The sequence below is a fragment of the Ruditapes philippinarum genome, unplaced genomic scaffold (genome assembly GCF_026571515.1).
Source record: "Ruditapes philippinarum isolate M1 unplaced genomic scaffold, ASM2657151v2 ctg61_1_1_1_1, whole genome shotgun sequence".
Taxonomy (NCBI): domain Eukaryota; kingdom Metazoa; phylum Mollusca; class Bivalvia; order Venerida; family Veneridae; genus Ruditapes; species Ruditapes philippinarum.
Genome location: NW_026861844.1, coordinates 446,669 through 462,333, shown reverse-complemented (window position 1 = coordinate 462,333; position 15,665 = coordinate 446,669). Strand labels below are relative to the sequence as shown.

General features: G+C 31.7%; 1 protein-coding gene across 4 annotated transcripts; it reads right to left on the bottom strand.

Moving 5' to 3' along the window:
- Positions 1-3,196: 3,196 nt before the first annotated feature.
- On the bottom strand, positions 3,197-14,113 carry LOC132717082 (chromosome partition protein Smc-like). Of its 4 annotated transcripts, none has more exons than XM_060700480.1 (3): positions 13,960-14,113; positions 5,545-5,606; positions 3,197-5,279 (listed from the first exon to the last, which is right to left on the bottom strand). In XM_060700480.1, exons 1-3 carry the CDS (start codon positions 14,015-14,017, stop codon positions 4,074-4,076), a joined length of 1,326 nt encoding a protein of 441 aa, XP_060556463.1. In that variant the 5' UTR covers positions 14,018-14,113; the 3' UTR covers positions 3,197-4,073. The 4 variants fall into 4 exon arrangements, with proteins under 4 accessions (XP_060556463.1, XP_060556464.1, XP_060556465.1 ...); XM_060700481.1 differs by lacking the exon at positions 13,960-14,113 and adding an exon at positions 7,486-7,638; XM_060700482.1 differs by lacking the exon at positions 13,960-14,113 and adding an exon at positions 9,106-9,297 and having other exon boundaries at positions 3,198-5,279.
- Between the last annotated feature and the right edge of the window lie 1,552 nt (positions 14,114-15,665).

Sequence of the window (15,665 nt, the reverse complement as noted above, 5' to 3'; positions counted from 1 at the left end):
AGCATCTCTATGTGAAATTATTTTGTTTTAAAGTCCTGTCAAAACTCAAGTAATGCAATTACACTTATGTGTAGAACTTGAAGTTAATGAGTCTGCTTTGAGGAATAAGTGTTGCTAATATTTCAACAGTTCTTGACTACATTTTGGTGTAAATTTGTGTTACAGCCTCTATAGTCAAACCTGTGAGGGTCACCTAATGGAAAGACAAAATATGGCCTTTCTATATCTGAAGTTATTTTTGTTCCAAATTATCAAGAAAGGATTATCAAAAAACGGCTTTTATTTCCAGGGTTATTCTTACAGGTGGTCTTAAACAAGAGTTTTACTGTCTAGGTATACAAGTCTTATATAGCTCTTAAGTTTGTTTACTGTCAAATTCTCAAATTTGTAGACTTCAAAACTATCTCGATCATTGATCAAATGTGTGCCTCACGATAGCCATAACTCAGCAAAAAAAATCATTCAACCTTAAACCCTGTGTGATATGCACAAGAATGTGAGCTATCAATCAATCCTGTAAAGTTTCATTGAAATTGCATGAGTGGTATAACTGGAGTAGTCTGGAAAAATTTCAAAACTAAAATAACTCTAACAAACATCAATGAACCGAAAAATATTGATGAGATGCTCAATTAGACACTGAGACATGGTATTGATCATTCCCCTAAAGTTATGAAATTGCACGAGTAGTCAAGACAAACTTCTGTGTAGCTGGCAACATACAAAAAAACACCTTTTATATTCAATGGCAATAACCAAGCTGTAAACGTGTGTATTATGTACAAGTATTTGACCTACCAATCATTCGTGTAAAGTTTCATTGAAATTGCATTAGTGACATAAGAGGAGTCCTGACACACTTTATTAACACCCTTTTCTTTCAAGGGCCATAACTGGGCAAAAATTTTCAAGCTGAAAACCGTGTAATATGCACAAGTACGTTACCTACCAATCAATCTTGTAAAGTTTCATAGAAATTTCATTAGTAGTATAAGACGAGTCGTCCGGATAAACTTTAAAAAATAAATTAAATTATTAAAGGGCCATAGCTCCGACAAAATTCATTGGACCATGAAAACCCCATATGCACAACTAGAGTTAGTACTAAACATTCCTCTAAAGTTAGAATGAAATTGCAACAGTAGTGTTTGAGAAGTAGCCTGGACAAGCTTTTATCTGGCAACACACAATAAAACATCTTTTTGCGACGGACGCGCCCTCAGGCGCGTTCAGAGCTAAGTCATCTACATGGGATTTCGTCTGCTACACTCGCGCAAAGTGTCCTCAACCGATTAACAGCCCAAGAAAAAGTACATGAATTTGATCCTTTAAAACTCCCATACTATGTCGGGATATATCTTAAAATCTTCCATATTTAGCCTTTTCAATTTCAAATTAAGTTATCCAAGTTAAAATATGGACGTATATGATTGATAAAAACGTTGTAGTCCCGTAGTATTATTGCGCAATTATGCAAATTACTGCCGAAACGATTTACCGCTGTCGAAAAAGTAGGACAGCAAATTATACTATAATAAAGGTGTAAGCTCTGAGTTCCAAGAAATTATTAGTAGGAAATAAATATTTCTACATTATACAAAACATTATTATTAACAAATCAAAAGATTTTTGGACTCTAGAATAACTCGCGCATTAATAAAAGATCGAAGAGCTATTTTCGTGACTCATACCGCGGATTTAGCTGAATATTCAGCAGTTATTAATAAATTAGATACATTTTCTAGGTCACGATATGAGTTAACCTTCGCTATTCTAAAACTAGATTCTGCTTTACCTGTGCTGATTTTCGGACAGTAGGGAGTACACATTATACATGTTATAAACCAGCGGATACTTACTTTGTTCACATGCAATACTTTTAGAAATTTTATACAATTGTAAGAAGCAAACAAGTTGAAAATGTAATTTAGTGTGAAAATGAAAAGGACAACTAAACACTATAGTGCTTTTAAAAAAAATTGTGACATTTAGATTAAAATAAAAACGATGTGCTCTGGCCCTTGCAAATAAAAAAAATCTAAAAAAAGACAGTGACTATTAATTGCTGATGATTTTAACCAAAAATATTTTTAATGAGACGTACATATCCAAAAGAAATAAAAATACAAATGACTTATATTTTATTGTCTATATGCCCGCTATGTTAAAACACGAAGCAATTCTAAATAACATTCTCACATGTATAATCACGGATTTATCCGTGGTATAATGTATTATGCTTGAAGTCTATTTGCATGGTTTTATTTTAGAAATATTTCGTTGAAAGTTTTTTTTTCCATTTACATATCATTTCTTGGAATAAATCGATGATGACACTGATTTACAAGTTTGACCAGGGTTTTAGGCATATATTTCATTCTGCTTGAAAGTAGAAAATCTGGATTATATCAGATTGGGACACAAAATATATTGCTCCTTGTATGGAACAAATTTTCTCTGTTATATATTTTGTGTTTATTTTTTTTTTCTAAAAAACCCCTAATTGTCTCCCCGGTTGCATGTCCGTCGCATTCAGTGCTGCAGCACTTTGATTTTATTCAAGGCCCATAACTCGGCCAAAATTCATTCAACAGGAAAACCCATGCAATATGCACAAGGACTTGAGCTACAGATCAATCCTGTAAAGTTTTCATTGAAATTGCATTAGTGGGATAAGAGGAGTAGTTCGGACAAACTTAAAAAAGGGCCATAACTCTGACAAAAATCATTGAACTGGAAAATGCGTTAGAATTGGTACTGATCATTCCTGTATAGTTCGGATGAAATTGCACCAGTTATTTATGAGGAGTAGTCCTGACAAGTTTTGTGACAGATGGACAGACAGACGACGGAGAAGTGATCACTATATTTCGCCACTACTCTGAAGAGGCGACACAAGATGATTATGTTGCTGACTTTGTATCACCTATACCTCATGACTGTGGTTCAAAAACTGGTAGTGACATTGTACTGTGTCCTGTGAGAAGGTGCATGCACAATCGTCGTGGGGATACTACTAAGCTGCTTTCTGATTTTAATGATTTACATGTATGACGTTAGGAAAGCCATCAGTGCACGCATTGCCATCATGTATTCTGTATAACCAAGTGTCATGCGAACACCTTGTGAATATGCTGTTAGTCATTTTAGGTATACCAGTATTAATTCAACAATTCAAGAGATATTTAACATAGCTGTTTTAATGCCAAAACATTTTAATAAATATACACAAGCAATTAAAACCATAATAAAAAGAACTAAATGTGCCAGAAGTGTCACCTGGCATGAAATATTATCTGTCAAACTTGGCACTGTATATGCCATTTACAGAATGAAACGCTTCATTATGTCACGTGATATCACAGAACGCTTGATGACATATCACAGGTTAAAATTCCAGTATGATAATGAATTTCCAGAATGCACTTGGTTACCCGTTTCCACGTTGGTTTCGTTCAATCTGATCTGACCAGCTTCTAAAACGCTACACTGTAAGAAATAAGTAGATCTGAACTTAGGTCAGATTGGGCTTCGTTTTACTGTTCTTTAGCAGCAAATCATGATAACGTTCCGTGATTACATGTCGATATATAGAACTTAGCATGCAAACTTTGTCTTTCGTTCCTTGGATGTATTTGTTTTCAGACATTAACAAAACAATATTATAAAATTTCAATGTGCCATTGGAACAAACTTGCTAGCAAAGCGTAGGAATCAGTTTCCATAAATGATGACGTCACTTGAAGTGATCATACAAGAAGGGATGATAATGAATGGCAATCTTGATAAGTTTAAAACCCTGAAATAATTAAGGAAATGTCTATTTTACTGTCTGGCAATCTGTTGTTTCATCAGACAAGCAATATCCATTCTTACTCCAAAGTTTACACTCAAAAATGTGTTCAAACGTTTCACAAACTACAAGAGAGCAGATAATTTCTCTATGAGATCACTTTGCTAATCTAGTATTAGCGGTCGTCAGTATAAAAATCGAAGCGGACTCTATTTAGCATTAAGCAATTTGCCAAACCCGTTCTAAAACACCTCATTATTATTTAAACATTCCTTGCGAGTTATCGTCTGCCACCCTTGGCGGAACGAACGTTTAGTGTTGCCTGCCGATGCGTTCCTCCTGCTGGTATCCACTTCCCTGTAGTCGTTTCATTGGCTTTTGATATTGGCGGCAAACTTTGTGCCTTCCCTTGTGTTTGTCCTCGCGTAGTCGACATCGAAGGCATCGATGTTCGAACCGTTGAGTTTAGTTTCGGTGCTGGAGCCTGTCGTGACGTCAAAGGCATCCGCATTCCAAAGTTTGGACTTTTGTGCATTGGACGAGGTGATTTGAAATTATTAACATCAATTTTTTCCGTAGTTTTTGTTTTTATTTCCGGTTCCTTTTTCAGTGTACCGTTTAACAGAATGTCTTTAATGTCTCTTACATCACTTGAAATTTCAATGTTTTGTTCGCGTAAATTCCTCATTTCCATATACTGCTGTTTCATCACTTCTCTCATCCGTTCAACCTCCGATCGCATAGCTTTACTCGCTCTCTCGAGTTCCTCTTTAAACTTTTCACTCATAGCACCCTTTTCAGCTTCCATTCCACTTATTTTTGTATTTTGCTGATCTATAATATTTCTTGCCTTACCAAGTTCTTTTTCCATTATTGTCACTTTCTCCTTCATTGACACTATTTCATGTTTAAGCTTTCGTATTTCTTCGCTTTGCTCCTTATAACCAGTTTCAGTCTCTAATTTATGTTTATCATCTTTTAGCCTTCCTACTCGTTTCTGTAACTGCTCTGCGTAGCCTTCTGTTTGTTTTACAAGTTCTTTTAAATCATTTATTTCTTTCTCTTTTTGCTGAATTTGAAAGTCCTTTACTTGTGCTTCTTTAACTAAGCATGTCACCCTTTCATCTCTATGAACCAATGAATCTTTTAAATCATCTATTTCAGATTCCTTTTTATCTATTTCCTTCTCTTTCTCCTTAATGATTTTATATTTTTCAGTGTCATGATTCTTTGATTCAACAGTCAATCTCATTCTTAGAGTATCTATTTGTTGTTCTAATGCTTTATTCATATTGATCACGGTTTCTAAAACACCAACAGCTTCTGGAGGCATAGAAATACTGCTTATTCCGTCCGCAGGGCTTTCACCGGAAGTAGCCGTTGAAGGCCGGGAAACGGACGGCGATGGCTCGTTGGATGGAAGACCGAGGGAACCATCTTGGGAACGAGTTGTCATTAAGCCATGACCTTGAATACCAAGTTTGTCCTAAAATTGTACAATTATAATAACTTTTTTTTTTAATTTTATCTTAAGAGATATATTAAGATTGTATTTTGCGAAATAATACATTTAAATGTTTTATTTATGCCTAAGACCTTTCAAAAATCATAGTGTTTTGTTCAACTTGATTTCGGCTAATGTCGTTGTCAACATACGAGGCATTTTGAGATAACGAACTGTTAATATATTTAGATAAACAATATTGATAAACTATTGAACAAACACGTGTAATGTACCGGCGGAAACTTACCCTGGAAGAATCAGTCCTATCACCGGGCGCCATTACTGTACCACCAGTCGCCATGGCTGACCCTGAAGCACAAAAATAGTATGCATAAACAAAAGTACATTATACTTCTCTTTAAGACAAATAATACATTGCACTAAACAGTTTATTAAAACAAATTTTTCGACAAATACGAGTGCACATGTTTTCCATTTAACAAGTCGCAACTGAAACCATTATGTCATGGACACACACAGATCTAGCGTCCCATATAAATATTAAAATATCTTCTGAATGGATAAAGGGATAACTTGCTTCTAATCGCTTTTCTGGTAAAAATATCATATTCTAAAACAACTAAGCAAAACACTTGTATTTACTTAAAGAAACCTTATTACGGTACTTTGTTTACAGTTGTGTCGGTCGACTCATTGCTTTATACTTGACAAACGATTTATTAATTCGTTATTTTTAAATTGTTACAACACAGGCCGATAATGATTGAATAGGGTATTGGATATCGACAAACCATTTTTGTTTTCCTTCTGAGTTAAATTTTTTTATGAACGTTGCTTTGAATAAATTGTCTTCACTTTTATACACGAATCATTACTACTAACTTGGTATTTTCTCAAATCATTGAATATACACATGTTACCACACAAGTTTTATATATTAGCATGTTCAAATGTACAGGAAAATTATCATTTTTGTAGTTATGGATTGTGGTCAGATTACGTTGTATATTTTGATTTCCCCTTCAGAAGTTGTTAAATAAGGATCAGAGGTGACTGAAACAGAAATATATTATTAAATAAATCAGATTATTTTTAAAGTCCCCACTGACCAATCTCTTGGAACATATCCAATTATTTGATAATGATACGCATTTAAATGGCCTGTCGAGGATTAAATATTGGCATTAGAAAATAAAAAAAAGTTACAAATTTGTGGTTTTTCATGTATGGCAAATCAACAATGACTGTCCTTTTCCTGTTTCCATAGCAATGATATTGTCATATTAGTGAAGGTGCCATATTTTTGCCTCTAGTTCTAATGCAATTTCTATATTGAAACCACTATGACATTTTTATTGCATTATTTTATTAAAGACTTACTGGATTATATAAATGAAGAAATTATATTGAAGACATCGTGTCTCGTTTACGAGTACATCTCAATTTTAAATCGAATTTTTCTTTTTAGTTTTGGCGCCAGACATACTAAAATCTATGTAACTGACGTAACCATCAGCCCCTGGCTCACAACATAGACCTGGTCACAATGCAGGGCATTTTTTTAAATTTTACTTTAAACATATCATGTACATATTACAATGATCATAAACGTGTTTCTGCTTTAAAGGAACTCCACTGAGGTCCAAAAGCCTAAAAACATGGAATTTAAATTTCTTACATAGATGAGCAGGTGCACTTAAAACAGAAAGATTTGCAAAAGATGATACAGAAATATACTCAAAAATAAATTGAAAATTATATTTTTGTGATATTCTAAGCCCGATTTGAGTGAAAAGCGTTGCAACGCTTTTCGCTTTTGGGTCATTTGTAACAATCAAATTATTGTTGCAAGCGAATGATCTGAAATTTGCATAAAAGTGATTGGTCTGAACGTTTAATACATTAAATGGAGAATTTATCTCGAAAAGAAAAATCCAGTCCCGCCATGTCAAAAAATCTCAGTGGAGTCCCTTTCATATAAACAATGGTTTTACATTTAAATTATTAACATTCTTGTTTTGACTAGAAGCTGCTGAATTTATATTTGTTCCCGGGTGATGTGTTAGTAATAAAAATATATCGATTTTCGATGTAAGATTAAAAATTTATAATAACAATAAATTTAAATGAGGTACGCAAAAAGAAAACCCAAATGTAAATACAAACTTTCTCTGTCTTTAGTTAATACATGTACAATATTTTTATATAATTATGAAACTGAAATTACCAATTCGCCGAAGTATTATTTCATGCGCCATCGACAGCGCTTTTGCCCTTGATTCCATTATAGTGTCCTTTTATTCCAATTTTGTAAAACTTTTTTAACTATCATCGTCAACCATTTTATGGAAACACTCACAATATACAAACAGAAGTGCAATATTTGTATACAAGACACTCTACGTCTTAAAGTTTAATATTAAAATCCCACTACACTATCCATTTAATGCGATCACATGCAAGACTAGGTCTGATTGAGTTTACAAACTTTTCAACTTTGACACCAAAGAAAGGCTTTGCGCTAACTTTAATTGCTTATAAATTTCTTAATATATGTAAAACCCGCGATCTACAGATCTGTTTTGAAAGCAATATAATGCTCATATGATGATAGTGCATTAGCAATAGGGAAAAAATGAATTAAATGATTGAAATATACAACTCAAATCGATTTTTTGAAATCCGTTTCAGCGTGTTTCATGCAGATCCTCAATCGAATGAAATATTCAAACATAATTTAAACATTATTTCTTTACAGGATTATTTCTTATACATATACACATTTTTTTAATTGAAAAATGAAAACCAGAAAGAGAAATCTTTGCCTGAGACAAACTAGCAAACTAGCAGCATACTAGCAGTGTTCGGAATAAATTCTAATGTTGTAAAATGTAAAGCTATTGAATCATGCTTGTAAATGCTCGTGTATTTTGACCCCTGGAAAAAACTAGAACTATCACTAAAGTTTTCGAAAAATATGTTGTCTGAAGCCAAATTCAAACTCGCTCTATATTATTATGTTTCATCTGTGTAGCAATAATAAAAACAATTAATTGCCTTGGTAAAAGAGTATATTATATTGGTAAAAAAAGATAAAGGGAGATAACTAGGTAATAAAGTCTTCTGAAGCCAATTTGAATAAAAACGGTCTTAAATGGGACTGAATTATGTCAAACTACCTATCAGAAAAACATATATTAATAAACTTATAGCCAGTAACAGCAAAAATAAAATCAATTAAATAACTTGACCTTGAATGTCAAGATCATTAATGGCTCAATATCAATGTAAGTCTCATCAAGTTGAAGGCCTAATTGTCCAAGTATGAAATAACTTAGCTGTAGCCACTTTAAAAATGGTATATTTTTGGGATATATTATAAGTTAGAGAAGACGCACAATTATGTCAACTTAACCAGTCTGAGTTGTGAAACTTGTTAAACTGTTGTTAACTAATTGTTAACTAATTATAAATGACAAAATAATACAATATTCAGTTGGTTTTTACCATAACTAAGTCACGAAGAATAGCCATTTCATAACTTATTTGGTGTCGGATGTATATGCATTTACCTTTTTAAAGTAGATAAAATAACGTTTGGCATGATAAATGATAAAGAGAGATATTTAAAGAGTAAATAAAGTCGTTTTATCCAAAGGTATACATTTCTGAATATAATGCAGTCCACAGTACAGCCACTTCTGTCGGCTATAACATATAATAGTTTTATTATGGTCCAGTTTTACTGAATGAAAACATACGACAAACGGAAGCAAATAAGAGTAGCATTGTTGTTAGTTCATTTTTGAAAACTTTGAAAGTTTGAAAAATTACCGCTATTACTCACCTTTATAATACGCTGTAAGTTTATGCATTCCTATATTTTATGTTTAATAAAATCCATGATGTGATAATAATAATTATAATGTCACACAATCTAACACAATGTCACAAAATGTTACACAATGTCACATTCTTTAAACAAAGTATGCTCCAGTTCGAGCTATGTTCCAGTTTACATTCTGATATTCCTTTTTTTAAAAAGTATTCGGTTTAATTTGAGAGATAAGTGTTATTTCTTAACTTTAACCAACTCGCTTAACCAATAAATTAAACACATGTAAATTATCAATTTTTTAAAATAACATTCACAATTTTAAAACACATCTGACAATCTGAAATTGATACACGTAATGATGTCAAATCTTTTGAAAAGAATGATAAAAAGTTGGTCAAAGATACTGTATTCTGTAAAGCAATCTTGTTTAGGTTTGAAAATTTTGGAAACAAACAAATAAATATTGACCCCGACCATTATTCGGTGCGCGATCGGTGATCGATTTTTAGAAATTTAATAGATAAGGTACGGCATATTGGAGTTTTAAAATGGGGATACATTATCAATTTAATTCATGTTCAAAATAATTTACTGCGGGGAATAATGAAGGATATATAACATCATCGATTTAGATCGGTATAAATCTTTGTATAAAGTGTCTATATAACCGACTTATAGCAATGGTCAAATTGTCCTTTTTTCACAAAATCACGATGTATTTGTATTACTTGTCTGCAATATAGCACGGAATTTTAGCCCTTACCCTGCATAAATTGTGTAAAAGTCTCACCCTGTTTTAAGTTTAGAACTACCCACTGTCACAGTATATTAAAATGGTATTATTGACCAATCAAAAGTAAAGACCCTGGCCAGACAGACAGGTCTGGATCTATACTTGTTGCTACAACTGTTACAGTGGGTGTTTAAAGTGTAAACACAGAAATTTTGAATGATTTTGGGTAAAATATATTTTTAAAGGGAATGGGCTACAGCTACGTAATGAAAATGAAGAGAAATAAAAAAGAAGCAATACCTTGACGAAAGTATCCATGAAAATTAAGTTTCTAATTTACACATTTCGATTTAACTCTTGTCACTACATCAAATAGTGCGTAATAAAGAAATCCCCTACAAAAGGTTCAATATTCACTGTACGGAATCAGGACTCTGTTCATAACACGACTAATGTAATATAAACAAGAAAAATATTACATACATTCGTATGTAATATAGGTACGATTGCATACTACTTTTTGTTGTAATGTAAAATGAATAAACATGTCATGAGATATTTTATATCTTTAAACATTTTCATGGAATGTAATTAATGTATCACCATATTAAAGTTGCATGCTTTCAGATGAGAAAAATGATTTCAAGGAAATCAAAATATGAAAAGAAAATTCACGGTCAATTGACTGCTTTGAAGCATAATCACAAAATAAAATTACAGGAAATTAAAAACCTTTTTAATACACTCAAAGATTTGAGATATGATTATTTATTCATATTAACCTCATTATTGGTTATATATTGATAAAAAAAACCGAAAGACACAGTTTGTTAATATTTATTACAATAAAATATGAAAAAGGTATACGCGCCGAGGTTAGCTATAATTAAAATTCCCGCGCAAAGTCGCGGTGGTGCTTGGGATAATCACTTGATACTGTAAATGGCAGCCATTTTACGATACGAATCCTCGAAAACTTTATTCTGCCGAAAAGATATGAAAAAATACTTGCAATTCAAAGTTTGCTGGCTACATAAAGATTATCGATTTACTCTTTGCACACTTTTTCTCTGCCTGAGTATAATAATATTGACCTGTTTTCATTGGCTTAAACCATCTGTTACCAATACACATGTAGGTGTGAACTAATTTCGTGTTCATTAAAATTATTCCGTTAATAGACATAATTATAACAATCTTATTTACAAATGAATTGATAAAAAAACAATCCCAGAAACATTTAAGATAATAACAATCATTGGAAGAAAATAAATGCATATAAATTGTAAATTTGTTTATTGACATGTGGTATAAACAAGTAAGAATATGACAAAGATAGATACCAGATAGCCAATAATTAGACATGTAACATTACTTTAAAAGGGAGTTAATTCCTAAAAATGTTCTGAAAGTGAGTGGAGAAACACCAAATATTCAAAATTCTGCTTTAAAGAACTGACTTTATAGTTGCTCAGTACCATATATGAGTATATGCTTCAAGGCCACGCACCTTCAAATGAATAAAAGTCGCATCATGACTTATGTAACATTCGGAACACCTGGCTGATTATTGAAAATCATCTCGGAAATAATACGGAGTTGGTCTAAATTCTTACCCGCTTCTTGATGAAAAGGGCCGAGATATTGCGATGAAATTAACTTTATTATCGTCATCATTTCCATACTCGACTACTTATTCACGGGAGTGAGTACATAAATATCATATAAGCCTATGTAAATAAAGTGGCAGATATGAAAGGCGGTGTTTATTTTTGCAGTATAGAATTGAAAAACGTCTTTCAGTGATCAATAAGGTCGATTCTACTTTACAATAATCATTTGTAAATACATTCGTTTATATGCGTACAATGAAACTTTCCTCGTTAACTTCCGTGCAAGTTTGGAATACGTGCTTTTTGAAATGACAAATCAATCTTTGAATGATGTTGACAAAAAAGAAAGAAAAAAAACCCATATGTTCTGAATATCGTTTCTGTTGATTTGCGTACATTGTATATATAATCGGTATAAAATATGTAATGACTTCTTCTATTCTACCAAGGGCAGTAAATGCTAATAACTTAATGGGTATACGTAACATCTTTACCTTATACATGCCCATAATGGTAGATCATTTTTATAAATGAAAATGTAAATATCCAAGTCAGACACAATGTTTGTTTGTTACAAATAATCTTGAAAATTTTGATAGTACCACATAATAGTGATGATGATATGTGTAACGTTGTTATCAACGTCATCATCACTATCATTATTGTCATCATCACCATTATCAATTATAATTTGTTATTGATTTTGCTGTTGATGATGATAATGATGCCATTGTTGTTGTAAAGGATGACAATGATGACATTGTTGTTGTTGTTGTTGTTGTTTTAAAAGTTGATAAAGATGACATTGTTGTTGTTAAGAATTACAATGATGGCATTATTGTTGTGAAGGATGATAATGATGACACTGTTGTTGTTAAGGTTGATAATGATGACATTGTTTATGTTAAGGATGATAATGATGACATTGTTGTTGTTAAGGTAGACCATGGGTAATGCATTACCTCCGCTTTGAAGAGTATTTAAATAGGCTAGAATCACTTGCCAACTACATTGAAATTGAGGGGCGTGGGTTCAAACCCCAGAAGGGGCAACTTTTTTTCTTCTTTTTTTCCTATTAACATTATTTATGTATCTCTCTGATCCCTTATGGAAGAAAAAAGGGTTTGATTTAAACTATATAATTATTGTAGGTATTTATTTGCTAAATAATGCCAAAATTTATAGCAAATTTAGGCAAACCTCATTATGGTAAATTTTAGGTTTTTTTGAATAAGGCATTTTAGATAGGAAAATGGTAAAATTAGTGTTTTAAGTAGGTGGGGTAGGGTAACATTTTTTTTTCATATTAAGAACATTTTGTTTAGAAACAAACATTTTGATTGTGTAATTTGTTACCTGAATGTTATTATTTGTTTATTATCAATGAGCAATAGAAAAACATTTTTTATAATGATGATAAAACAGATTATTTAGAGATTCCTCATTTCTGAAAATAAGCCCTTCTAATGGCAAATTCTTAGTTCAGAAATATATCCATAACTCATAAACCACATGGTAAATTTTATTTAAATTTTGCATACAGGTGACCTTGAAGACATATAACTGTCCTATGTTGTCAATTTAACAGTTCCTTATGGTGCCCATTACCCATGGTCTACCTTAAGGATGATAATGATGACTTTGTTTATGTTAAGGATGATAATGATGACATTGTTGTTGTTGTTAAGGATGATAATGATGACATTGTTGTTGTTAAGGATGATAATGATGACATTGTTGTTGTTAAGGATGATAATGATGACATTGTTGTTGTTGTTAAGGATGATAATGATGACATTGTTGTTGATAATTGTTATTGTTGTTGTTAAGGATGATAATGATGACATTGTTGTTGTTAAGGATGATAATGATGATATTGTTGTTGGTGTTAAGGATGATAATGATGACATTGTTGTTGTTGTTAAGGATGATAATGGTGACATTGTTGTTGTTAAGAATGATAATGATGACATGGTTGTTGTTGTTGTTCAGGATGATAATGATGACATTGTTGTTGTTGTTGTTGTTGTTGATATATGATGACATTGTTGTTGTTGTTAAGGATGATAATGATGATATTGTTGTTGTTGTTAAGGATGATAATGATGACAGTGTTGTTGATAACTGTTGTTGTTGTTAAGGATGATAATGATGACATATATGTTGTTGTTGTTGTTAAGGATGATAATGATGACAATATTGTTGTTGTTAAGGATTATAATGATGACATTGTTGTTGTTGTTAAGGATGATAATGATGACATTGTTGTTGTTGTTAAGGATGATAATGATGACATTGTTGTTGTTAAGGGTGATAATGATGACATTGTTATGATGATGATGAATTGAAGTCCGACTTTCAAGTTAATGCATTTTAGGTATTCTAACTACATTTGTATTTTACTTCAGTATTTATTTCAAGTATTTTATATAAGTATAATATTCTTCTCTAAAAACAGAAGAAGGAAAAACGAAGGGAAAAAATAACAAAACAAACAAAAAACAAAATACAACTCACCTATTTTAATTAAAGGTACCGGTTTTTTCGGTATAAACTGTGCAGCTCTCCTGGTCATTGTAACAAATCGACGCACTCACAGAGTCCTTTTGTACACCTTTTTGTAGTTCCTTGTCCGTTGTTATTATATAGTTGAATCATACACGTTCAACTTATAAGCCATATTCTTTGAAGATTGACTAAACAGTCATAATTTAGATGATATATAAACTTATTTCTTGTCTCTTGGGGAAAAAAACGATTTTTTAAACAACACAAATGTATATCATTCAATTTTGATTGTGTTTTATTTTAAGATTTCTTTATGTTATAAGCTTAATACAGTAGATATAATTTTTTTACACAAAGAAAATTTATGTTGTACTCGACATGACCTTGCTTCTATTTTTATTTATTTTAGATCTTAAAGTAGAAATAATTAGGACTGAATGTATATGTATGTAAATTCGTCATATATCTGCGGTTATACAGATATTTCTATGGTTAACGACCAATCATCTATAACGAATGATCTGATAAGTTACTAAAGGCAATATTTATGGTAGCATATAATGTCCCTTTGTTAAATCGTCATCGTCGCAAGGCCATATTCTACCTAATTGATATAAAACATTTCAAATTGTCCCTTCGTTTAAGAAAACTGTTACAGGATCAATTTACGAAACAATTTGTTTTTATAAACATTTTATACAAAGCTTATAAGCTTAAAAATATATTTTAATAAAAAGACAGATTGTGCCGTTTGTAAGTCAAAACAAGAGAATTCTATTTTTTCTTAACAGAACATACACACTCACTGTACCGAACTTAGGTCTTTCTGAAACAACTCTTTCATTTTTATTCATTACTAAAGAATACTTTATTTGGGTTTTGTGGAAGGAGACAAAAAGCTGCAATTGATAAGAACTTCGCAATTCTTACATCGACCGGCTTTTCAACTGTTTCTTGCTTGTTTCTGGTTTTGAGCTGTTGGTATTCCGAAAATCCTAAATGACGTCATATAGAGATTACATGTCATTTAACAAACCTGAGACTGTTTAATTTATTTTTGGCCATAAGCTGTTTGTTTCTATCTTGACTTCCGGGTAATTTACGGACTATTCGCAATCCTTATTCAACATTATCATTACTAAGTATTGTGGATGTATGTTTTAAAAGAACTTCCGAGATTATATAAATCCAGTTACAACTTTGTCCATTATTGTTAATTGTGGTTAGTATCATGTGTAAAATTGATATAGACTATTAATTATATTATCGCAATTAAGATTTTTCAAGTTTTTTGTTTTTTACTCCCGAAAATAAGAAAAAGAAATACCATCGCAGGACATGAAACAAACACAGATTAGACTGGCCTTGTTTCGTTTAGCTGAGTCATTCTATACAAGGATATTTTACACCTATCATTCTGATATTGATCATCTAATACATCAATAATGGGGGATTTTTTTGCGTTCTTCAAATCAGAAGAATTTTATCAAAACAATAGTCCTTAAAATTATACCATCGCATTGATACAAAAATCAATAGATTTAACTTATCATTAAATAAAAACATTCATAAAGTATGGTCTGGTCACCATGTTTCGTAAATTTTCTCATTGAGTGATCAAACTTCCTCTAAATGTTTCAATTTAATATGTCATTCTACTACTGTTAAAAATGTTTAAAAATCGATTTACGTATAACCAACGCTTTAGTAACGGA

Coding starts and splice junctions, on each gene's coding strand:
- LOC132717082 (XM_060700480.1), bottom strand. CDS start 14,017: ATGACCAGGAGAGCTGCACAGTTTATACCGAAAAAACCGGTACCTTTA. Junction 5,607..13,959: donor GGTACCTTTAATTAAAATAG/GTGAGTTGTATT, acceptor TTTGTGCTTCAG/GGTCAGCCATGGCGACTGGT. Junction 5,280..5,544: donor ATAGGACTGATTCTTCCAGG/GTAAGTTTCCGC, acceptor GTACAATTTTAG/GACAAACTTGGTATTCAAGG.